General features: G+C 64.2%; 3 protein-coding genes across 13 annotated transcripts in view; 1 reads left to right on the forward strand and 2 right to left on the reverse strand.

Moving 5' to 3' along the window:
* The window catches only part of ESPN (espin), a 31,762-nt gene extending 24,617 nt beyond the window's left edge, over positions 1–7,145 (forward strand). For all 3 annotated transcript variants that reach the window (XM_032639387.1, XM_032639398.1, XM_032639408.1), the window contains 4 exons: positions 73–336; positions 4,914–4,993; positions 5,084–5,095; positions 6,215–7,145. In XM_032639387.1, coding sequence (XP_032495278.1) covers positions 73–336; positions 4,914–4,993; positions 5,084–5,095; positions 6,215–6,362 — 504 coding nt within the window. In that variant the 3' untranslated portion in view covers positions 6,363–7,145. The remainder of the gene's footprint in view (positions 1–72; positions 337–4,913; positions 4,994–5,083; positions 5,096–6,214) is intronic.
* A 199-nt stretch (positions 7,146–7,344) lies between these two features.
* On the reverse strand, positions 7,345–11,766 carry TNFRSF25 (TNF receptor superfamily member 25). 2 transcript variants are annotated; one of them, XM_032612210.1, is made up of 10 exons: positions 11,647–11,766; positions 10,991–11,108; positions 10,670–10,804; positions 10,156–10,323; positions 9,984–10,062; positions 9,156–9,211; positions 8,950–9,057; positions 8,719–8,756; positions 8,085–8,265; positions 7,345–7,877 (listed from the first exon to the last, which is right to left on the reverse strand). In XM_032612210.1, exons 1-10 carry the CDS (start codon positions 11,686–11,688, stop codon positions 7,591–7,593), a joined length of 1,212 nt encoding a protein of 403 aa, XP_032468101.1. In that variant the 5' UTR covers positions 11,689–11,766; the 3' UTR covers positions 7,345–7,590. The 2 variants fall into 2 exon arrangements, with proteins under 2 accessions (XP_032468101.1, XP_032468093.1); XM_032612202.1 differs by having other exon boundaries at positions 7,345–7,913.
* Positions 11,767–12,430: 664 nt separating this feature from the next.
* PLEKHG5 (pleckstrin homology and RhoGEF domain containing G5) overlaps positions 12,431–18,960 on the reverse strand; it is a 28,804-nt gene continuing 22,274 nt past the window's right edge. For 6 of the 8 annotated variants that reach the window (XM_032649248.1, XM_032649276.1, XM_032649285.1 and 3 more), the window contains 13 exons: positions 18,725–18,913; positions 18,326–18,421; positions 17,572–17,622; positions 17,065–17,214; positions 16,598–16,708; positions 16,320–16,469; positions 16,099–16,236; positions 15,812–15,931; positions 14,975–15,107; positions 14,766–14,881; positions 14,493–14,674; positions 13,247–14,023; positions 12,431–12,997 (listed from right to left, as the gene is read on the reverse strand). In XM_032649248.1, the coding sequence (XP_032505139.1) occupies positions 12,988–12,997; positions 13,247–14,023; positions 14,493–14,674; positions 14,766–14,881; positions 14,975–15,107; positions 15,812–15,931; positions 16,099–16,236; positions 16,320–16,469; positions 16,598–16,708; positions 17,065–17,214; positions 17,572–17,622; positions 18,326–18,421; positions 18,725–18,913 (2,223 nt within the window). In that variant the 3' untranslated portion in view covers positions 12,431–12,987. Of the gene's footprint in view, positions 14,024–14,492; positions 14,675–14,765; positions 14,882–14,974; positions 15,108–15,811; positions 15,932–16,098; positions 16,237–16,319; positions 16,470–16,597; positions 16,709–17,064; positions 17,215–17,571; positions 17,623–18,325; positions 18,422–18,724; positions 18,914–18,960 lie in introns of all 8 variants that reach the window. The other 2 variants (XM_032649295.1, XM_032649240.1) reach the window with 1 other exon arrangement.

The raw sequence follows: 18,960 nt of genomic DNA on the forward strand, positions 1-18,960 counted from the left end.
GCGATGCGACAGACGCCCCAGCCCCTCGACCCCAACCACCCGGCACTCAGCCCCGCCGCTTCTCCCCCGCAGCCCGACTCGCCGCTGCCGCCGGCCTCGCCGGCACCGTCACGGGCCCGGAGCCCCACCCCGCCGGCCGCGGGGTCCCAGCCACTGCTCAACGGCAGCGTGGCGCCGGCGCCGCCTGCCACCCCTGCGCCGGGCGTGCAGCTCGACGTGGAGGCGCTCATCCCCACGCACGACGAGCAGGGCCGGCCCATCCCCGAGTGGAAGCGCCAGGTCATGGTGCGCAAGCTGCAGCTGAAGATGCGGGAGGAGGAGGAGCAGAGGCGGAAGGTGGGCGGGGTTGGGCTCCCAGAGGGCCCTGGGGTCCGCAGCTGGGTCCGCAGCCCATGCCCCACATCATCCCCCAATCTGCCCGGGGCCTTTCAGCCTCAGACGGCTCCCATTACCTTCGGGGAAAAAGCACGATCGGACCACCACCCCTCTCCTGGGATGGTTCCCAGTCTCCACCGCCAGCACCACCCCACAACAGCCTGTCCTTTAATGCGACGGCAGTGTTTATCAAAGTCTAAGATGCCCTCAAATCGCCCGTGATCTTATTAAAATGCTTTTTCTGATTCAGGTGCTCTGGGTGGGGATGGGATTCTGCGCTTCTGACAAGCTCCCGGGTGAGGTTGTCTCATCCAAGGGACCCCATGAGTAGCCAAGAGGCTTTTGGTCGTAGTCAGACTGGCCTGGGCTCTTTCCCTGAACTACCACTTTCCACTGATGCTGAGCCTCATCCAGCCTCGGGTTTCTCATCTGTCGGATGGGTTGATCATCCCTGGCTGGCAGGATAGTTTGCCATTGATCTGCTCAACAAACATCCCCCCGGCGCCGTCTATGTGTTACACACTGTTGTCGCCTCTGGGGATTCACGGTGAATATGTCAGGGCCAGGGGGCGGGGGCGGGGGCGGGGGCGGGGGCGGGGGTGGGTGTCAACCAACAAGCAAGCACAGCACGTTAGTCGGGTGATAAGTGCCCCCAAGGAGACAAAACAGGGCAATGTGAGAGTGAGCAGGTGTGCAGGTGCTCTGATGGGGAGGGCGGAGGGCTGGGGCAGCCCTAAACCGACCATCCTGTTTGGGTTTGGGGTGGTGGTAGGGGAGGAGAGAGTGATGTCTCAGGTAGACTTGGAAGGTGAGGAAGAATTGGACAGGGGAAGAAGTGGGTCAAAGAGCGAGCAGGAAGGACCGGGGAGGCCTGACGGTCAGAGTGGGTGTGGTAGCTCCAAGACATTACCACTGAAGGGGGTGGAGTGGAGACGTCAGGAGTGGCCAGATAACTAAGGCCTGGCCTTGAAGACAATGGACTTTCTCCTGGAGTAGTGGAGAGCCTGGGAGTGGGGTTAAGCGGAGAAGTTGGCATCGTCATATTTGTATTTGGGAAACATCTTTGTGTGGGGGGCGGTGGTGGGCCGGGATGAACTGGGAGGCCTGTGAGGAGGTGACGGCAGCCCCTCCCCTCCACCTGGGCTGGAAAAACCCGGCACTAAAATGAGGAACAGATGAGACTATGAGTGCCTGGCAAGCCTAGCTCTGAAAGCTGTAGTATTATTCCAGGAGTCAGAGAGGGTGGGAAGAGGAGTGAAAGCCACAGCTTCAGCCACTTTAAGGGCCTCTCATTCAGCAGTAAAAGTGACAGCACGCACAGGGAGGTCTTGGGCCTCAGGGGAGTTTGATTAGGGGTCATCTGCCTGGGGTGAGGTGCGGCCTCGCTGGGATCTGGCCTCGAAATCGCAGACCTTGGATGGGGAGGGAGAGGGCTGCCGTCTGTCGCAGCTTCAACGCCTTTTGCATGTTCCTTTGGTGGTGTAATGAGCGACCAAGCCAGGTGTGGAGACCCCATCTGCCGGCCCTGCCTCTGCAACAGCGCCCAACGACCGGCTGTGTCCCTGCCAGCGACCAGAGTGGACACTGCCCAGCGCCTGGAGCGGCGGCCTGGGCCGAAGCTTCGTCCCAGTGTAATTGCCCGCCGGCCAGGCGCGGCCCGTCCCTGCAAACGCAGCCCCGCGGAGCCATTACACCACCCGGGACATGCAAAAGGCGCCCCCGGCGGCCGCTGCGGGAGCCGGGCCAGAGGGAGACGCGCCTCCCTCCCCTCTCTTGTCTTCCCCGCCTTAGCTGACGGCCGCCAGCTCGTGCTGCTACCCCCGCGAGGGCTGGAGGTACTCCCGCGAGTACAACGGCATCCTCGGGCCCTTCGGCGAGCTCATGACCGAGGCCGACATCCTCCGCATCGAGCAGCAAATCGAGAACCTGCAAGTGTTGCACAAGGCGCAGAAGCTGGAGGCGCGCCTGGAGCAGCTGGAGTTGGAGCTGGAGCAGCTGCTGCCCATCTCGGCCGCCCTGTCGGCGCCGCGCTTCACCGTCGACCCGCGCCGCATGCACGGCCGCGCAGCCAGCCTGCCTGCCTGGTGCAGCAAGATCTCCAAGCTGCTCAAGAGCATGGCCACGCTGCTGGCCGCGCTGGGCGGACGGCCCGCGTACCTGGCCGAGCTACTTGCCGCCGACACAGGCCAGCCGCTGCCGCCGCTGACCGACGCCCCCTGGCGGCCGGGCCCGCTCTGCTTGGGCCGCTCGCATTCGCTCAGCTGGTGCCGCGAGGCCGTGGCGCGCGAGATCCTCGAGTGCGGCGTCTCGGTGCGGCACCTCCGCGCCACCTACGAGCGGCGCGCCCAGGGCTCGGCGCCGGCGCGCGGCCCGCCCCGAAAGCTCTCTCTGCCCGCCGGCGCCCCGCGCCGCGAGCCCATCCTCGAGGAGGACTACGTGGTGGCCGGTACCGGCGAGCCAAGCGCCGCCGCCGCCAACGGCCTGCCGGCCGCGGGGGAGCCCCTGGGCGTCCTGGGCCCACCCGAGGCGCCAGGACGCCAGGCGGCGCTGCCCGAGCCCGAGCAGTTGGCGCGCAGGCCGCCACCCTCCACCGAGCTGCGCGGCGTCCAGGACTATATCGACATGCGCAAGGAGCGCATCGTCTACCTTTTCCTGGAGCACTGGCGCAAGTGGACCTTCCGCGGCCCCGGGCGCCACGCCCAGGTGCGCCTGCGCAGACTGCTGCCCCGCGTGGTGGCCGCCGGCGCCGACCCCGGCCCGGAGGCAGCCGACGCCTCCCAGCCGCCGGCGGGCGATGGCCCGGACGAGCGGCTGCTGCGCCTGCTGAAGCAGCGGCAGGTGGTGGGCAAGCTGCTGGGCCACTGGCGGAGCCTGCTGCGGCAGGTGCCGGCGCGCCCGCCTCGCGGCCCGGGCCTGTCACACGGCTTATACTGGCCCGAGCACTTCTTGCCGCCCCTCGACGGCGGCGCGCCCCGGCGCTACGACAGCCTCACGCTCGACCTCTTCATGCTCGGCTACTTCCAGCTGCTCGAAATGGGCCTGAGCCGCGAGGAGCGCAAGTTTCGCCACCTGCTGTGCTACGAGATGTTCGACCGGCTGGGCAGCCACCCTTGGGAGCTCATCCGTCTCTTCCACCGCGTGGTACTCGAGGAGGTGGAGGCCGGCCGGCGCGGCTGGAGCGACGGCTTCGAGGACCTCAGGCGCCAGTTCTTCGGAGACACCCCGGAGGCTGAGCCGGCCCGGGAAGAAGAGGTGGAGAAAGAGCAAAAGAAAGGGACAGATAAGGAAGAGAGGGAGCCGACCGAAGAGGCCGCTCCAGCTCAGACGGGCGACTGGCCAGAAGGGCAGCCAGAGGCGCCGGCCCCTGAGCCGCAGCCCCCGTCCCCACCCCCGCCAGCCGCGCCTCCCCCGACGTCGGACCCTCCTAGTTACGAAGCCCCCGCCGAAGAACCCCTGGAGCTGGTATCTGAGATGGGCGAGTTCAGCAATGAGGACATCTGCCGGTACATCGACCGCAGCTTCTCCTTCTGGAAGGAGAAGGAGGCAGAGCTTTTTGACATCTGAGCCGCAGAATTCGGAATTTACCCTCAAGCGTCTTAACCCGGGCCTGGATGCCTGTCTGATGCCCTCCAGAGGTCAGAATACGGCAGGAAGAAACCAGGACAGGACGAGTGGCCTTGGAAAAGCCAGAGTGCCCAGAACCAGGCTGCCTCAGCCTTTGAGATCCCACGGTGGCCGGTTGTGGGGTGTTGGCCGGAATGGGCAGGGCACGGCACAGAGCCAACCAGGTGTCCCCCTCTGGCTCTCCAGCGATGCCTGGCTCCGTGTGGAGCCAGGTGGAAGCAGCAGCCCCTCCGAGTGCGGGACTGTGGGTCCCCCTTGGGGCAGTGTGGCTCTCTCTCTCTTTGGTTTTTCACTAGAGTTCATAGCTACCTCTTTGGCTGAGGTCAAGGGAGCCACATGTGCAGTGTTCGTGTGACGTGTCCAGACCCTTTCTCCTCTGTAACGTGCAAGTAATAAAACACTTTGCTGTAAGCTGCCTGTGTTGGATGCCCCCACCCCCATGTCATTGCAGCCACACGGTTGTAGAGCTAGCGTCTACCCGCTCTCAGAATAGGACAGGCATGGAAGAGAAGGTCCTTCACAGTGGAACCAGGGACCGGCCTGAGCCTCTCTGAGCAGACGGGATCTGTGGAGGCCCACGTATGAGTCTGCCCAGAGATTCTGGGCCAGGGGCCTGGAGCCATCTTATCCACCCCACCCTGCCCCCCACCCCCGCACCTTGGGGAGTCTCCCCCTCTGCTCCTCTCCTACGCCTCCTACACTCAGCTCTGACCTCTCTGGCGCCGCCTCTGGGACACGGGGGCCTGAGTCCTCATCCATTTGCCCTATAGAAGGACATCAAAAGAGTCTCTTCCTGCGACCCCATCTGTGTCCCGTTGTCCCTGACTCATGCAGCTCCCCTGGGTGGGGGACCACCCCCGCTGACCCCCGTGTCCCAGCCCATGCTGGCCCTGAAGCCTTGTGCTGTGTTTCAGGAGAAGGAGGAGGAGGCCTGGCTGGCCAGCATGCCTGCCTGGAGGCGGGACATCCTGCGGAAGAAGCTGGAAGAGGAGAGGTGAGCTGAGGAAGATGCGGGGCTTGGCAGGGTGTTTTGAGCATGTCCCTGAGGTGGTGGCACCAACTAACGCCATCTCTTTTCTTCCAGGGAGCAGAAGCGGTGAGTGTGGGGCTGGGCCCAACCTGTGTCCCCTCCCCCCACCCAGTCACAGTCCTTTGGCCCCTTCCTCCAGCCCCAATCTTGAGCACATCCCCTTGTCACTCAGCCCTGTCAGCACAGTGTCTTTGCTCCCAGTAATGCCGCCAGACCCCTCTCCCCCAGGAACTTACCCACTGCACCTCAAAGTCTTGCTCTTACGCTGTAATGTCCTGTCCCCAATTACCCAGCCCCCATCTCCCGTTAACCTAGCCTTTCTGCCTTGCAGTTAACCCAACCTCAGTATCGATAACCTAGAGCATCTGTCCCTCAGATCTTTAGTTTCTGCCCTTAGTAATCTAGCCGAGTGCTGTCTGATAGATGTATAAGTTGAGCCACATATGTAATATTAAATTCCTAGCCGCCACGGTGAAAAAATAAAAAGATGAGTGAACTTAATTAGTCTATCTTACTTAACCCAATAATAATAATTATGAAAATCATTGAGATGTCTTACACTCTTTTTTAAAAGTAAGTCTGCGAGATGCGGTGAGCATTTGCACCTACAGGGCATCTCAGTGCCAACAGTTCGTGCGCTCATCAAACGGCCACACGTACTTAGCGGCTACCTCATCACCAGTGCAGATCTAGCCATGGTCTAATAACCTGTCCCTAATCACCCAGCCCCTGTCTCCCAATGATGTGGCCCCTCTATTCCCCAGCAGCCCAACCCCAGTCCCCACGAACTTGGGTCCTAGCCCCTGCACCACGCCCTCCTCGCTCTCTGTCACACTGTGACCCGGCATCTCTGTTTCCAGTAACACCCCCAGCCAGCGATAACCCAGCTACAGCCTCTCGCTTTCCCAGCTCCTGTGTGTCCCCCAGTGACCCCAGTCTGCCCCCAGTCAAGCTCCTCTGTCCCCAGCAATCCCGCCCACATGCCGCCTAACCCACCCCCTGTCCCCAGTCACCTTCTACCCCTACAACCCACTGCCCTGCCTACCATTCATGAGTGCCTCTGTCCCCAGCAACCCAGCCCCTGCCCTCAGTAACCCACTCCTTGTCACCGGTGACCCCCCCCAAATGGGGCCTGGCCCACCCTCTCACCCTTGCCCGGGACTGTGCCCCCCACCCCATGCCCAGGAAAGAGGAGGAACGACAGAAGCAGGAGGAGATGCAGCGGGAGAAAGAGCAGTCGGAGAAGCTGCGGACGCTCGGCTACGACGAGAGCAAGCTGGCGCCCTGGCAGCGACAGATCATCCTGAAGAAGGGGGACATCGCTAAGTACTAGACGCCGCCCTCCTGCTCGCAGCCTCGCGAGCTTGGGGCCGCCCCCAGACCCCGCCCCAGCCTGCCAGGCCCGGGCCGAAGGCTGGGAGCCGCGCCGCCCTCCCCTCCCGCGCTGGAACCCCTCCTTGACCCCTACCCCGGGCACCCCCCCTTCCCCCGCACCCGCATCCCCAGCCCCGGGCGACGCTGGAGCGCGCCCGCCGCCGCAGTCGCCCAGAGAAAGTGCCCAAGCTGTTGACGCAAAAAGACGCTGCTTATTTGCATGCCTACTTACATATATTTGCATGTTCGTTGAATGTCAAAGTGTGCAGAGCTCTCCCCAGCCCCGTGGGTGGTGACCTTGGTTTCCTGCGGGTCGCGCGCCCTGCTGCCGCCCCCTCCCCTGCACCCCGGAACCCGCGTCGCTGGCGCATCCTGGGCGGAGGCAGGCCCCGCGCTCGGGGAAGGGGTTTTCCTCTCTCCCTGACCCAGATCAGGGCCCGGCCTAGCCCCGGCCGCATTTCCTATCCCCGCCGAGGGTTTCCTCTCAGTCATTTGTTTACCAGAAACGATGAAAACTGCAAACTGCCCGTCGGGACAGCGTTGCCGCTCCCGGCGCCCCACCTCCAAGTCTGCGCGCCGTCCCCAGCCAGGCCCCACACTCCCCGGACGCTTTCACGGTCCTGGTGGAGTGAGTGGAGGACGAGGGATCCTGAAGCTGTGTCTCCAACTGCTGCCCCCCCGGTCCCTGCCATCTCACACCCGCATTAAAGCTCTCTCGGCCGCCCGGGGCTCATGCTCACTCTAACTCGTCGTCACCGCGACTTCCTCTCCTCGGGGTAACTGGGCCACGGCGGAGCCGGAGGGGCAGGCTTGGGCTAAGGGCCACACTGACCTCCGCCGTGGGTGGCAAGACTTCTGGCCCTTTCGACGCCCCTGGGAAAACCCAGCCTGGGCCGCTTAACATCCCCAGTCCCGCGGAAACACCAAGCAGCAGCTTTTCTTCATAGATTTTTAATAATACCAAGGCCTCAGCCAAACACAGGCCGAGAAACAGCTGATGGTCGTTGGCGCTTCCTCGCCTTAACCGGAACCTTGGGGGCGCGCAGGGGTGAGGCTGGCTGGCTCTGCTACGCAGGGCCGTGCCAGGGGCTTAATAAGTGACATTAAATGTCTACACGCATAAGTAACCGTACTTAGGGCTTCTGCAAGGGCCACCAGAGCCTCGAAGTGGCGGGTGGGCCCCGGAGTCACGGGCCACGCTGCAGGCGGCTCCGCAGGTCCTCGGCGCAGCCGTCCAGCCCCATGCGCTCCAGGGCGGCGTAGACGGCGCCCAAGCCCGCGGGCTGCTGCTGGCGCCAGCGCTTGAGCATCTCGTACTGCTGGTCGCGGAAGCGCCCGACCTCCACCTCCACCGCCTCGATCTCCGCCTCGCGCAGCCCCAGCGTGCGCACGAACTCCTTCCAGCGCCGCGCGGGCACCGCGTCCATCACGTCGTAGAGCTGCGGGCCCGGCTGGAGCATGGCGGCCGCCGAGCCTGCAGGGGGCGCCGGCGAGGGCGGGGGCGGTGGGCCTGCGGCCAGAGAGAGCCAATGGGGAACGCGAGCAGGGGCCCCGCCGGGCAGGGAGGTCTGCCTGGTCAGTTAGGGGACGGGAAGTGGGCAAGTGGCCTCAGGAAAGCACAGCTTATCACCTCGGACTCAGGAGAATGGGGTCAAGGCCTCAGGCCCCTGAAATCCCTTACCAAGAGCTCTGCTGGGCAGCTGGTCCCAGGACCACGTCACCTCTGGGCAGGGCGCCTCCTGGGCCTGGGGAGAGCCAGAGGTCCAGCTGCTGCCTATCAGCTGGACGGTGCAGACCTTCTCACTGCTGCTGGGTGTTACCAGAAGGGTGGGGCTGCTGTCCCGGGGTGAGAGGTGGGTGGCCTGGAAGCCAAGAGAGGCCCCAGGTCAGCCCCACTTGCCTGACTCTGGGGTCTCTGGCCGGGGGTGGGCATCCCTGGCTCAGTCAGCAAACATCCCCCGGTGGCCATGCTCTCTCACTGTGACCCAGTAGAGGAGCTATCCTGCCTGGAACGCCCTGCCCCTGCTGCCCTCTCCTTGTTCCGCCAATCCTGGTAGAGGCCTCACCGTGGTGACACTCTTCCTACTGAGCTGTTCGTTCCTGTTTACCTGTCTGGACCCCCGTAGACTCAGAGCCACCTGAGGACGGGCCCTGAGCTGCTCTCACTCACTGATAACTCAGCGCATGTGTTCGTGAGGTCTACTCCGTGCCAGCTACCAGGCACCGCGCTGGGATCACGAGTTATAATAAGGCCCTACCGCTCAGCTCCGGAAGGCTTGTTCACTCTCATCCTGGAACACTACTGAGAATCTTACCTGCAGCGGGGTCAGGGCCTCCACCCCAGCTTCACCTGCTGAGAGACACCAAGAGAGTTTAATCGGCAACCGGCAACCAGGCAAGGCTCCGGAACCTGCGTCCCTCAGCACCCACTCCCAGCGCTCCCTGCCTCAGTTTTCCCCCACTGGATCAGGCTGAATGGGCTCTGGGCTACCCATCCTGACCCCAGGCCTCTAGGAACGTGGGCGCGCGCGCGCACGTGCGCTTACCAGGAACTATGGCCTTGCAAAGCTGGCAGCGGCGGTATGTGTAGGCCAGGGTGGCACCAAGCAGGAGTGGGACCACCAGGGCTGCCAGGAGCACCTGGACCCAGAACACTGAAAGAGCAGATGGTGGGTGGCGGGTGGTAGCCATCCCCCACCCTCCCCTCGGCCCATCCCAGCTCTCCCACTGGCGTGTCCATTTCACCACCTACCCTGCCTCCAGCCACAGACAGCCACACAGGGCCCAGGACAGCCCCCAAGGGTGCTCCTGCAAGGGGAGGGGATGCGGTGGAGGGTGAGGGAGTACACGCCGGGGGGAGGGGGTGGGACTGCTCAGGACCACCTGACATCTTCTCCATCCTGGAGGCCCTTCCCTGCTGAGAGCCTCACTCTACCCAAGAATGTTCCCCAAGTACTGCTGAAACGTCACTGGTGTCCATAACAGTAACAACAAACACTACTTACTGAGCTTCTTCTAGACTAGACTGAGGGTCACCAGAATGTCAACTCTGGGATTTGCCTGTTTTGTTCCCTGTTGTTTCCCCAGCACCTAGAACGGTGTCTGGAAATGACAGAAGCTCCAGAAACACTTGCGGAGCAGATGCGTGAATAAAGTTAGTCAGCCCTTAATCCGAGCCCTGGGGAGAGCCACTAACACTCCCATGTTCAGAGGGGGAGCCCACAGATTGGAGAGGGGAAGTAACTCGCCCAAGATCCCTCCGAGAACAAGGAGAACAAGGGGCAGATCTTGAGTCTCAGCCCAAGTTTTGAAACTATATTAAGGCGACTCTCTCTGTAAGTGACACCATCCTATCCTTAACGTAGGGCTGGAAGGATTACTAAAGCAAAGTATGACATAAAGTGAAGATATGCCCCTTTATGTATCCGACGTAAGGTGAATTCAGACTTCTCTTTACCATCCAGTGTTTGCCTGAGGTGGGACCCACTCACCATAGGGTCAAGCCCCCTCCTCCCTTACCCTCGATCCCCACTCTGCTCCCAGCCTCCCTTCTCCCAGCCCAGGGCAGCCAGGAAGTTACGTGGGACAGGACATGCAGCTGTTGCCGTATTCATAGAAGCCGGGCAGGCAGGTCCCACAGTGAGTGTCTCCGCTGTAACCTGTGGTCCGGGAGATGGTGTGGGTCAGGACGGGAGAGGAGGAGGCAGGGGAAGGGGGTGTGGGAGTAGACGGCCCGGATCGGGGGTACCCACAGGGGGCCTGTGTGCGGCGGTGCAGGGCCTCACAGTCTGGGCACGGGTGGCAGCGAAAGGGAGAGCTGTGGGGACACTGGCTGACGACGCAGTCCATGAACCAGCCTGGCTTGCAGCCGCAGTGGGTGTCCGCCACCGCCGAGCAGTTCTTCAGGGCCACCTGGGAGGCTGGCAGGGGAGACGGGGGAGAGCAGAGGCTGTCAGAGCCAAACAGCCCCACAGAGAGGCAGGACAGGTCCCCTGGAGAATGGAGATGAGGAGACCAGAGACAGGGCCACCCCCAAAGTGAGAGAAATGTGGAGATCACCACAGAGCAGAGGCTGGAAGGTCACCAGGATGAGAGGGCACAAAGGCATCCGGAGGCAGGATCAGGGTAGAGGGCCCCAGGGTGGGGTGTGCACAGGGCTCTCCCAGCCAAGGGCTGAGCTCGAGCCAGCCACTTTCTTCAGAAGGACCCCGGCCAGGGCCTGTCCTCCAGAGCCGCCCTGCCCCCAAGCACCAGGCAGCCCCGTACCTTCCTCATCACAGGCCTGGCAGCGGGCACAGCGGGTCTTGTGGTGGTTCTCCCAGGCCAGGAAGGTGCCCCGGGGGCACGGGAGACAGGTGGAGATGCCACAGGGCTTTGTGCAGGGGGCCTTCAAGTAGTGCCCTGTGGAACCCAGCCTGGGGTCAAAGAGGGCTGCCACCTCCCTATCCCGGGCTCCCTACTTCCCTCCCAGCCTCCCCTCGCCCCATCCCTGGCCTGCCTACCAACACTCCCCAGCCCTCCTGACCCCCGCCTGCCCCATCGGTCCTCACTTCCTGCCACGTCCCTCCCACTCCTTCAGCCGCTCACCTGCTGGGCAGCCCCCGCAGCAGACCAGACCACTCCTCATCTGGAAGCTGTGCATACAGTCACACCTGGGGCTGGGAGTGCTGCCCTGGCCCTGGGCACCCAGCAGCAGGAGGAGGGCCTGGGGGACAGGGGCTGCTGGCTCCCAGCCTGGCTGCCCAGGCGGGGGGCTCTCTCTACCCGGTCTCCCCAGCCTTCAGGGGCCCCAGCACTTGCCCACAGAGCAGCCCACTTCTCAGGTTCTTGCCCCAAAGGGGTGCCCATCGGTGGGGCTCTGGACTAACTTCCTTCCCCCCGTGCACAGACCAGGCTTGGGAGGGGCAGAGAAGAGGGCGCCCGCCAGCCCCTCCCTCAAGACTAGGCAGCAGGCGGTCCCCACCCCCACCCACGCCCTTGCTAAGGTGGGGGGCCCTGATCTTTCTCTGCCTGGGGACCCCAGATCCCTCCCGCCCCGAGAGGGTGTTTCCTCTCGGCGGAAGGGCCCCACCCCGGCTGAACCTCTAACTTAGGTCGGAAGAGGGGCCGGCCCAGCCCCCAGCGAGGCAGGATCGGAGGCTCCTATCCCCACCCCCACCCCATCCCCGCGTCCCCTTCCTCCGCCGCCTCGGGGACTCAGGTCCCGGCCAGGCTCGAGGTCGTGCCCCCGCGACCCCACTCACCGCAGCCAGCGCCGCCGCACACGCCCCGGGCCGCGGCTCCATAGCCCTGGGCGCCACGCTGGGCCCTCGACCCGACCCGGGCTTCCCCGCTCCGCCCGCCGCGGGTGGGGCCCAGGCCGGCGCCCGCAGGCCCGCCCCGCCCACCCCGCGCCGCCCGAAGAGCCCGCCTGGGGGGGGGGGGGAGGGGAGGGGAGGGGAGGGGGCGGGCGCAGGGCGGGGCCGCCGGTACCAGGAAGCGAGCCCCCAGGCCGAAGCCCGCACCTGAGCTCACCTGAGGCGGTTGGTGGGCAAGGTGCACACAGCACAGGGCTGCAGCCAGGTCCCACGCCTGGGTTCTAGCTTCAACCCTGAGACCACCACTTCCTAGGGAGGCGACCTCCCCTCTCTGGGCCTCAGAGCCCGCCCTCAGCCACCCTCCCCACGTACTGCGTGGCGTCCCCCCGCCCTGGAGGGGAGTCCTAGGGGGCACTTTCAGCAGAGCCTGAGACCATGGCCCACCCTGGCATAAGCTCAGACGGGTGGCTCAGGGCAGGGCTCTCTAAGGTACCACGTGGGGGAGGGCACCTCGTGGGGGGCTCTAGTGGTGGGCCTCATGTCTGCGGCAGGGGACAGGGGTTGATCTTGGGAGTACTGGTCAGGCGATCTCTGCCCGACTTTCACTTCTGCTCCCACAGTCTCTTCCAGCGGGGCCCCACCAGAGGGAGGGGGCGGGAGCCCAGGGAGGCGCCCAAGTGCACCTGAGTCCGGAAAGGGGGGCGTTCCAGAAGCAAAGGACTCTTTCCGGTGGAGTATATACAAGTCTTTATAAAAGAATCAAAAGCTCAATAAATATGCAACTTTACACAGAGCCCAACCCAAGGTCTGGGTGGGTGGGTAGGTGGGAGGGAGGCTGGGTGGGTGGGAGTGAGTGTGGGAGGGAGGGAGGGAGGGAGGCGAGGGCAGGGGAACCGTCCCATTTGGGGCCAGATGAGGGTGGAGGTGGGAAGGGCTGCCTAGGATCCCAGCCCCGGAGCCCAGCCCAGAGGCTTGGAGCTGGTGACTCCGGGGGTATTGGGCAAGGGACCTTGCCTAGGCTGGGGGGCGGAGGCGCAGGCTGGTTAGTGACAGTGGTGGCTGTAACAGGGCCCTGCAGCCTGGGCCTGGGCCTCTGCTGAGCCCTCCTCCACTTCCAGCCAGTCTGGCAAAGTGCAAATTGGGCCCTGGGGGCGGTGGCAGGGGTCCTGCCCAGCACTCTGGCTGGGGCACACATAAGGCAGCAGCTGGAGCAGGGGCCGGCACACCCCTGGAGGCGTGCTGTCTGCTGTCCCTTGGTCAGTGGCACCCCTGAGAGCCTCCCTCTGCTCAGACCTCCCTGCAGTGGAGAGGAGGGGAGAGATGGTCCTTCCTTGGCTGAAGGCATTTGGAGGGGCTCCAACCACCCTCTCCTCCCGACCGGAATCCTCAGGCCTCTTCTTCACCACTGCCCACTGTTTCATCCTCACCAGGTGCTGAGGCTGGTCTCAGGCTCCCTCTCCCACACCCGTCCCCAAATGCCATCTGCTCCCCGCCATGACAGTGCCCCCAGCACACTGGGCCACCTGTCCCAGGCCAGGCCACTCACGAGGCAGTGAGGGTGGAGTTAAGCAGCAGGGTGGTCCTGATTCGGTAGAGCTGGGCCAACGTCAGCTTCCTGTGCTGGGCAGAGGTCCCTGGGGGGGGCTCAGGCTGGAGCCTGGGCGAGGCCCCCGAGGACAGCTCTCTGCTCCTCCTGGTGGGTCCTTTGGGCTCCCCAGCTGGGCAGCCGGCTCCACCCTCCAGCTCTGACAGCTCGGGGCCACTGCCAGGGCCTGGTGCCCCCTGGCAATCCCAGCTGGGCCCAGCTTCCTGAGGGGAGCCCTGAGTCCTGGTGCCAGGGACGGTAGCAGCCAAGCAGAGTTCCGACAGGCTGCGGCTAGGGGCTGGGGGTGCTCCACGGGTGGTGGCCCCCGACAGCAGCTGGAGGAGACTGGCCTCAGATTTGGACTTGAGCAGGTGGGGCAGACAGGGCAGCAGCTGGACAGGAGTGCGTCGGCGGAGGCGGGGCGAGGGTGGGGGTGACGGGGCTCGCGATGACTCTGGGGGCCGGAGTGCTGGCTCCACCATAGGGGCCGGGGCCATAAATTCTTGCAGGGAGGTCGGGGAGAGGGTGCCGTAGGCGGAGTCTATAGAGCAGGAGCGGCCATCCACCGGGCCCAGGGGCAGCAGCTCGCTGGTGGGCGTAACAGACGAGGCAGTGGTGCCGAGAGAGGTCTTGTCTGACTGGGAGCTGAAGGGGCCGCCCTCGAACTCGGGAGAGGACAGCATCCCCCCAGGCTCCACCACCACCACGGCCAGGGTCTCCGTGGAGCCATCCGAGACACTGTGGAGCCGAGAGGAGAGTCAGCCCAGCCAAAGGAAACCGTGATGGCCTGGTGCAGCCCATGCTGGGCACTGCAGAAGTCTACAGCCTCTGCCCTCCTGGAGCTCAAGGCTCAAGAGGTGGCGAGCAGGTGGCACCTGAGCCCACAACACAGGTATCAGTAATGGTGTCTGTCGCGACCACAGCATCTCCTGTTGGATACGGTCTAAGAATCTCGAGCTCAGCTCCAGGCAGCTACCACTGATGTTATGAGATTTGGCACTCAAGTTGAAAACCGTTTGCCATCCTCCCGTGGACTCTGGTGGGAGACAGAGCCCCCGTCCCCACCCCCACTGGGTTCACATCATAAAGCCATTCAGAGGAAACGGGTGTGACCAGCCCTGTCCAGTGCTAATGGCCTCGGGGTCCAGAGTCCTGGCTGGAGTACCTGCCCTGCTCTGGCTTGCTGGGGGGTCCTGGGCGAACGTACCAGCGCTGCGAGTCGAGGCTGCTGCTGCTTTTGCGCAGGGCGGTAGGGGAACTGGCAGCCGACGCGCTGCTCTCCCCTCCTTCCTCGTCCTCGTCCTCCTGCCCGTCCTCCTCCTCTTCCAGGCTCTGCAGGTGCTGCTGGCTGCCTGGGTGCTCCTGCACACGCAGCTGCTGAAGCTGGCTCTGCGGGGGTGGGTGCGCAGGGCCCCAGCGGGCTGTGAGCAGTGGTCCCCGCCAGGCTGCCCTGCCAGCCTGCCCACCGCTCTGCTCTCACCTGGGCATCGTAGATGGCGTCCACCCAGCCACGGCACAAAGCCTGGCCGCTGGCCTGGAACGTGTAGGCCCCCACAGCACTGTGGAACTCGTTCAGGTAGATGAGAAGGAAGGACCCTGGTTAGGAAGGGCTTGCCTCAGTGCTGGCTGAGACCACGGCCCCCGCCCGTCCCAGGCCCTGCCCAGGGCCGGCGGGGCCGGGCTCCTCACCAGGGTCCCGAAGCTCCCGGCACACGATCTTTTCCACCAGCAGTGGTGGCCTGATCACCTTGGTCCTCTCTGCCTTCTTCACTGCCTTGGTCACCAAGAGCAGGTCGGTGAAGAGGAAGCAGTACACGTCCATCTGGGGGATGGGAGGCCGCGGGATCAGAAGCCAGAGGTCAGGGCCAGGGCAGGGACCCTCAGCCTGTCTGCGGGCCACACCCTCTCCTGGGGGTGCTGGTGTCAAACACCTCCCTTCCCCCACTCCCCACGAATCTGAGAGTAAACTTCAAATGAAGGGCGAGCCGATTTTCTTTCATCAGGCTATATACTTGTGATTTATGCCCGTTAAAAGTTTACATTAAAGAGGAAAAGAAAGGTGTTTTTTTTTTTTTTTTTTTTTTTTGCTGTATGCGGGCCTCTCACTGTTGTGGCCTCTCCCAACCACTGCGCCACCAGGGAAGCCCAGAAAGGTGGTTTTAAAATCACGCTTTGTAGGCTCCGGGTTACACAGTGCCTGAAACAGTCATAGCTCAGTAGCAAGACGCTGGGCTGTCCCTGTGCTGCTCACGGAAGGTGCCCCCTCCTTCCCACCAGGAACACATGTGGCACTGGCAAGTGGGCTAGAACGGCACCTGATGGGCTGGGACCCGGCTGCTGTATTTGTAAAGAGTAAACTGCAGCCAGATAATCACCCCTCAGACGATCACAAAAGTCACCAGTTCTTAAACTGCCACCCAGGTGACTGGGCAGCTAAGAATCACAAGCGGTCCCAAGGAAGGAGTGTTCGAAACCCACAGGGTGAGAGGGGGTGGGGCGAGGGCCCTGGGTGTGGGGTGGAGTCACCTTGCTGTCCTTCCCCTCCTTCATCCTCAGGCTCCCTTCCAGCAGCAGCTGGCGTGTCTCCTCAGGGGAGGCGCCAGGGATTGGTGCTGTCAGGTCCAGATGTAGAAATTCCTTCAGGAGCTGGGGGTTTGGGGGGGGCAGGTGCAGGAGAGGTCAGAGTCTGCCTCCTCATCTCAGCGGGGAGTCCTCCAGAGAGATTCCCAGCGTAGCCTCCCGTCTGTCTGCCAGTTTGGCCCTTCCTCGCTCCCAGCAGGGCCAGCGACCCCCGCACAGACGAAGGCGCCCACCTTGTCCACCTCGTCGTTGCTGCCCTCCACCACCTCGTAGGCGTCGATGCGGCTCACCACGGCCGCCAGCCGCTGCCTCTCCTGTCGCTGCCGCATGCACGCGTTCACGTGGTGGATGAAGCGCTCCACCGAGCCGATCTACGGGTGGGCCAGGGCAGTTCAGGTACAGGGCCGGGAGGGGCCGCAAGCCAGGGAAGGCCCCTGCCCGCCGCCCCAGTTACCATGGTGACGACGGCCTCCTTGGCGCGCGGCTCGTCGGTCTTCCTTAGCACCGACTTGAGCAGCAGCGGGTACTTGGTGAGCCGCTGGTGGGGCTTGGCCAGCATGTCGCTCAGCTTCAGCCGCTGGCACTGCTGGTGCTTCTCGGCCCACTGCGGCGGGGAGGCGGGGGCGGGGCTCATGGCAGGCCACGCCCAGCGCCAGCCCCCCCTGCACCTGCCGCCCAGGTGGGCCCACCGTCCTGTGCCCGGGCCCAGCAGCGAGCCCCACCCGCCCTCACCGTGACGTAGGCCCGGAAGAGGTCGTTGTCGCGTAGTAGGCCCCGCATGTACTCCATGCAGCCCTCCTCCTCCATGCAGTATCGGATGTAGGGCTTGAAGAGGGAGCCGAACTGGCGCAGGGCGAACAAGCACAGCACCCGTTACCGCGCACTCCCCGCGGGCTGGGCCCGGCAGGCACTCGCTCTTCCTTACTGCCTTTCGCGACCACCGCAGGGGACAAGCTTATTATCCCTGTTTTCCACGTGAGGAAACTGAGCCTCAGCGAAAGCGATCACCCTCGGCCAGGTAGCAACGGTACACGGCCAGGTGGGGTTCACACCAGGGCAACCGATTCTGAATTTCCACGCCTCTGACCACTAAGGGTCATTCGGGCCATAGGTCAGGGGGAGGCTGGGGTGGTGGGCAGATAGCATCGACGCCCCAGCCCCGCCTCAGCGTCCCTGCCTGCGTCCGACCCGGCCCGTACCATCTTAAAGCCTTTGAGGAAATCCCCGGGCTGCAGCAGCGCCCGCGTGCGCCGCGCCTTCTCCAGCACCGGCGCCATCACGCTGCCCCACAGCCCGCGGTGCAGCCGCGCGATCTCCGGGACGTTGCTGAACAGGCGCTCCGCCTCCACCTGTGGGTGGGTGGGAGGTACGTTCGGCCCCGCCCCTCTACCGGGCCCCGCCCCTAACCATCCCCCTCCCCTCCCCTTCCACCATCCGTAGGCCCCGCTCCCACCTTTCTTCAGCACGCCCCCATCACCACCCCCTGGTTCCAGGCCCCGCCCCCTCACCTATGCCGTCGTTGGCTCCGCGCCCCGGCCGCCCCACCCTTTCTGCAGCCCCAGCCCCACCCCCTGAGGCCAGGCCCCACCCCTCACCTACTCCACCAGTCAGCCCCCGCCCCTGTCTGTCCCCTCCCTTGCTCCAGCCCCTCCCTCCTCCCCGCTACTTTCCGGTACTGTCCCCCCAACCCCCAGGCCCTGTCGCACCTCACACAGCAGCCCTGACTCTTGCAGATTCAGGAGGCAGCACAGGAACAGCTGTGGGGGGCAGGGAGCACTGCAGCTGGTGGGGGGGGTCCCAGTCCCGACGCCCCACCCAGACTCTTAGGCTCCCCTCTACCCCTTCCCCATCCTGGGAGTGCCTGAGGCAGCCTGGGACAGAGAGGGTTCACGCTTTGAGAAAAGACGTTCCCCACGGCCCACCTGGGGGTGCCCCTGCCCAGGCCCCTCCTGGAGGGAAGCTCTGGGACACTGCCCTTGCAGCCACACCCAGAACTCTCTCCACCTGTGCCCTGGCTCAGTCTGGAGTTTCTGCCCGGAGGGTGCCTTCCTTGAACCCACAAGCCCAGGACAGGTGCTCCCCCAAGCACCTGTGTGTGTCGAAGTCCCTACACACAGCCCCCAGTGCCTACCCATTCTGCCTCCTCGTCTAGGGTGTGGGCTGCTGGGCACCTGGCACATAGCAGGTGTTTAGAAACAGCCGACGAAAGGATGAGTCAAAGGATGAGGTCTGTATTAATCAGCTCAACCTGGCAAACTCGTTCCAAGCCCCCTCGCAGGTTCCCCGGGGCCCCTGGGAATCATCTCCACCCCAGGGTGTGGCCCTTCTCCCACTTTCCTTCCCCTCTGTCGCTCGGCACCTCCTCCTTCTGCAAAGGCCCAAACTCTGCTCAGGGGCACCCAGAGGAGGCCACGGGGGGGGCGGGTAGGCGGAGTGGCTCTGGGCCCACCCCATACTCACGTTGGTGATCACCCTCAGTTTCTTAATGTAGGAGGCCTCTGTGTGCAGGAGCTCCCACACTGCCTCCTGCTGGTGGCACTGCCGCCGGGTCAGCTTCTGTGGGAAGGGCAGGGTATCTCCAGGAGCCCTCACGTGTGCCGGGATGGCCAGAGCAGGGGGAGAAGGGTGAACGGCCCTGCACGCAACCTTTTTCCCAGATGAGACACAGAGGTCCCCCAAGTTCTGGGCCGGGCACAGTTTCACCTTGCCTGAGTTCCTCCAAAGCGGGTTAAGGGTGAGAGCAGCCTGGCAGGGCTGTCCCGTGGAACATCCTGTCGCCCTAGGAGGGGCCCCGTGGAGCAGGGGAACAACGTGCCCCTTTCCCTGAGGAGGGAGGGGAAGGCCTCGGGCGGCACCCACCTCGTGGCCATCGATGAGCTCTCGCCAGCTGTCCTCCAGCCGCAGGCAGGCGTCATCCTCGTACTCCTCTTCGTCACCTTCCTCCTCCCATGAGTCATGGTCAAAGCACAGCCTCCGGGGCAGCCTGGGCAGCCCGAAGAGGCTGTAGGCGTGCAGCTTGCTCTCCAGCTGCTCCAGCTTGGCCACCTCCTGAAAGGAGGCCTGTGGTCAGGGTCAGGGGTCAAGGCCAGCCAGCT

This window comes from Phocoena sinus, chromosome 1, assembly GCF_008692025.1.
Source record: "Phocoena sinus isolate mPhoSin1 chromosome 1, mPhoSin1.pri, whole genome shotgun sequence".
In the NCBI taxonomy this organism is placed as follows: domain Eukaryota; kingdom Metazoa; phylum Chordata; class Mammalia; order Artiodactyla; family Phocoenidae; genus Phocoena; species Phocoena sinus.

What these genes read in the sequence shown, in the direction of transcription:
- TNFRSF25 (XM_032612202.1), bottom strand. Translation starts at nt 11,688, where the DNA reads ATGGAGCCGCGGCCCGGGGCGTGTGCGGCGGCGCTGGCTGCG. An exon ending in AGGCCCTGACCCCGCTGCAG is followed by an intron (nt 8,266 to 8,718) that starts GTAAGATTCTCA and finishes CTTGGCTTCCAG; the next exon opens with GCCACCCACCTCTCACCCCG. An exon ending in GCTGCCCAGCAGAGCTCTTG is followed by an intron (nt 7,914 to 8,084) that starts GTAAGGGATTTC and finishes CTCTGGCCGCAG; the next exon opens with GCCCACCGCCCCCGCCCTCG.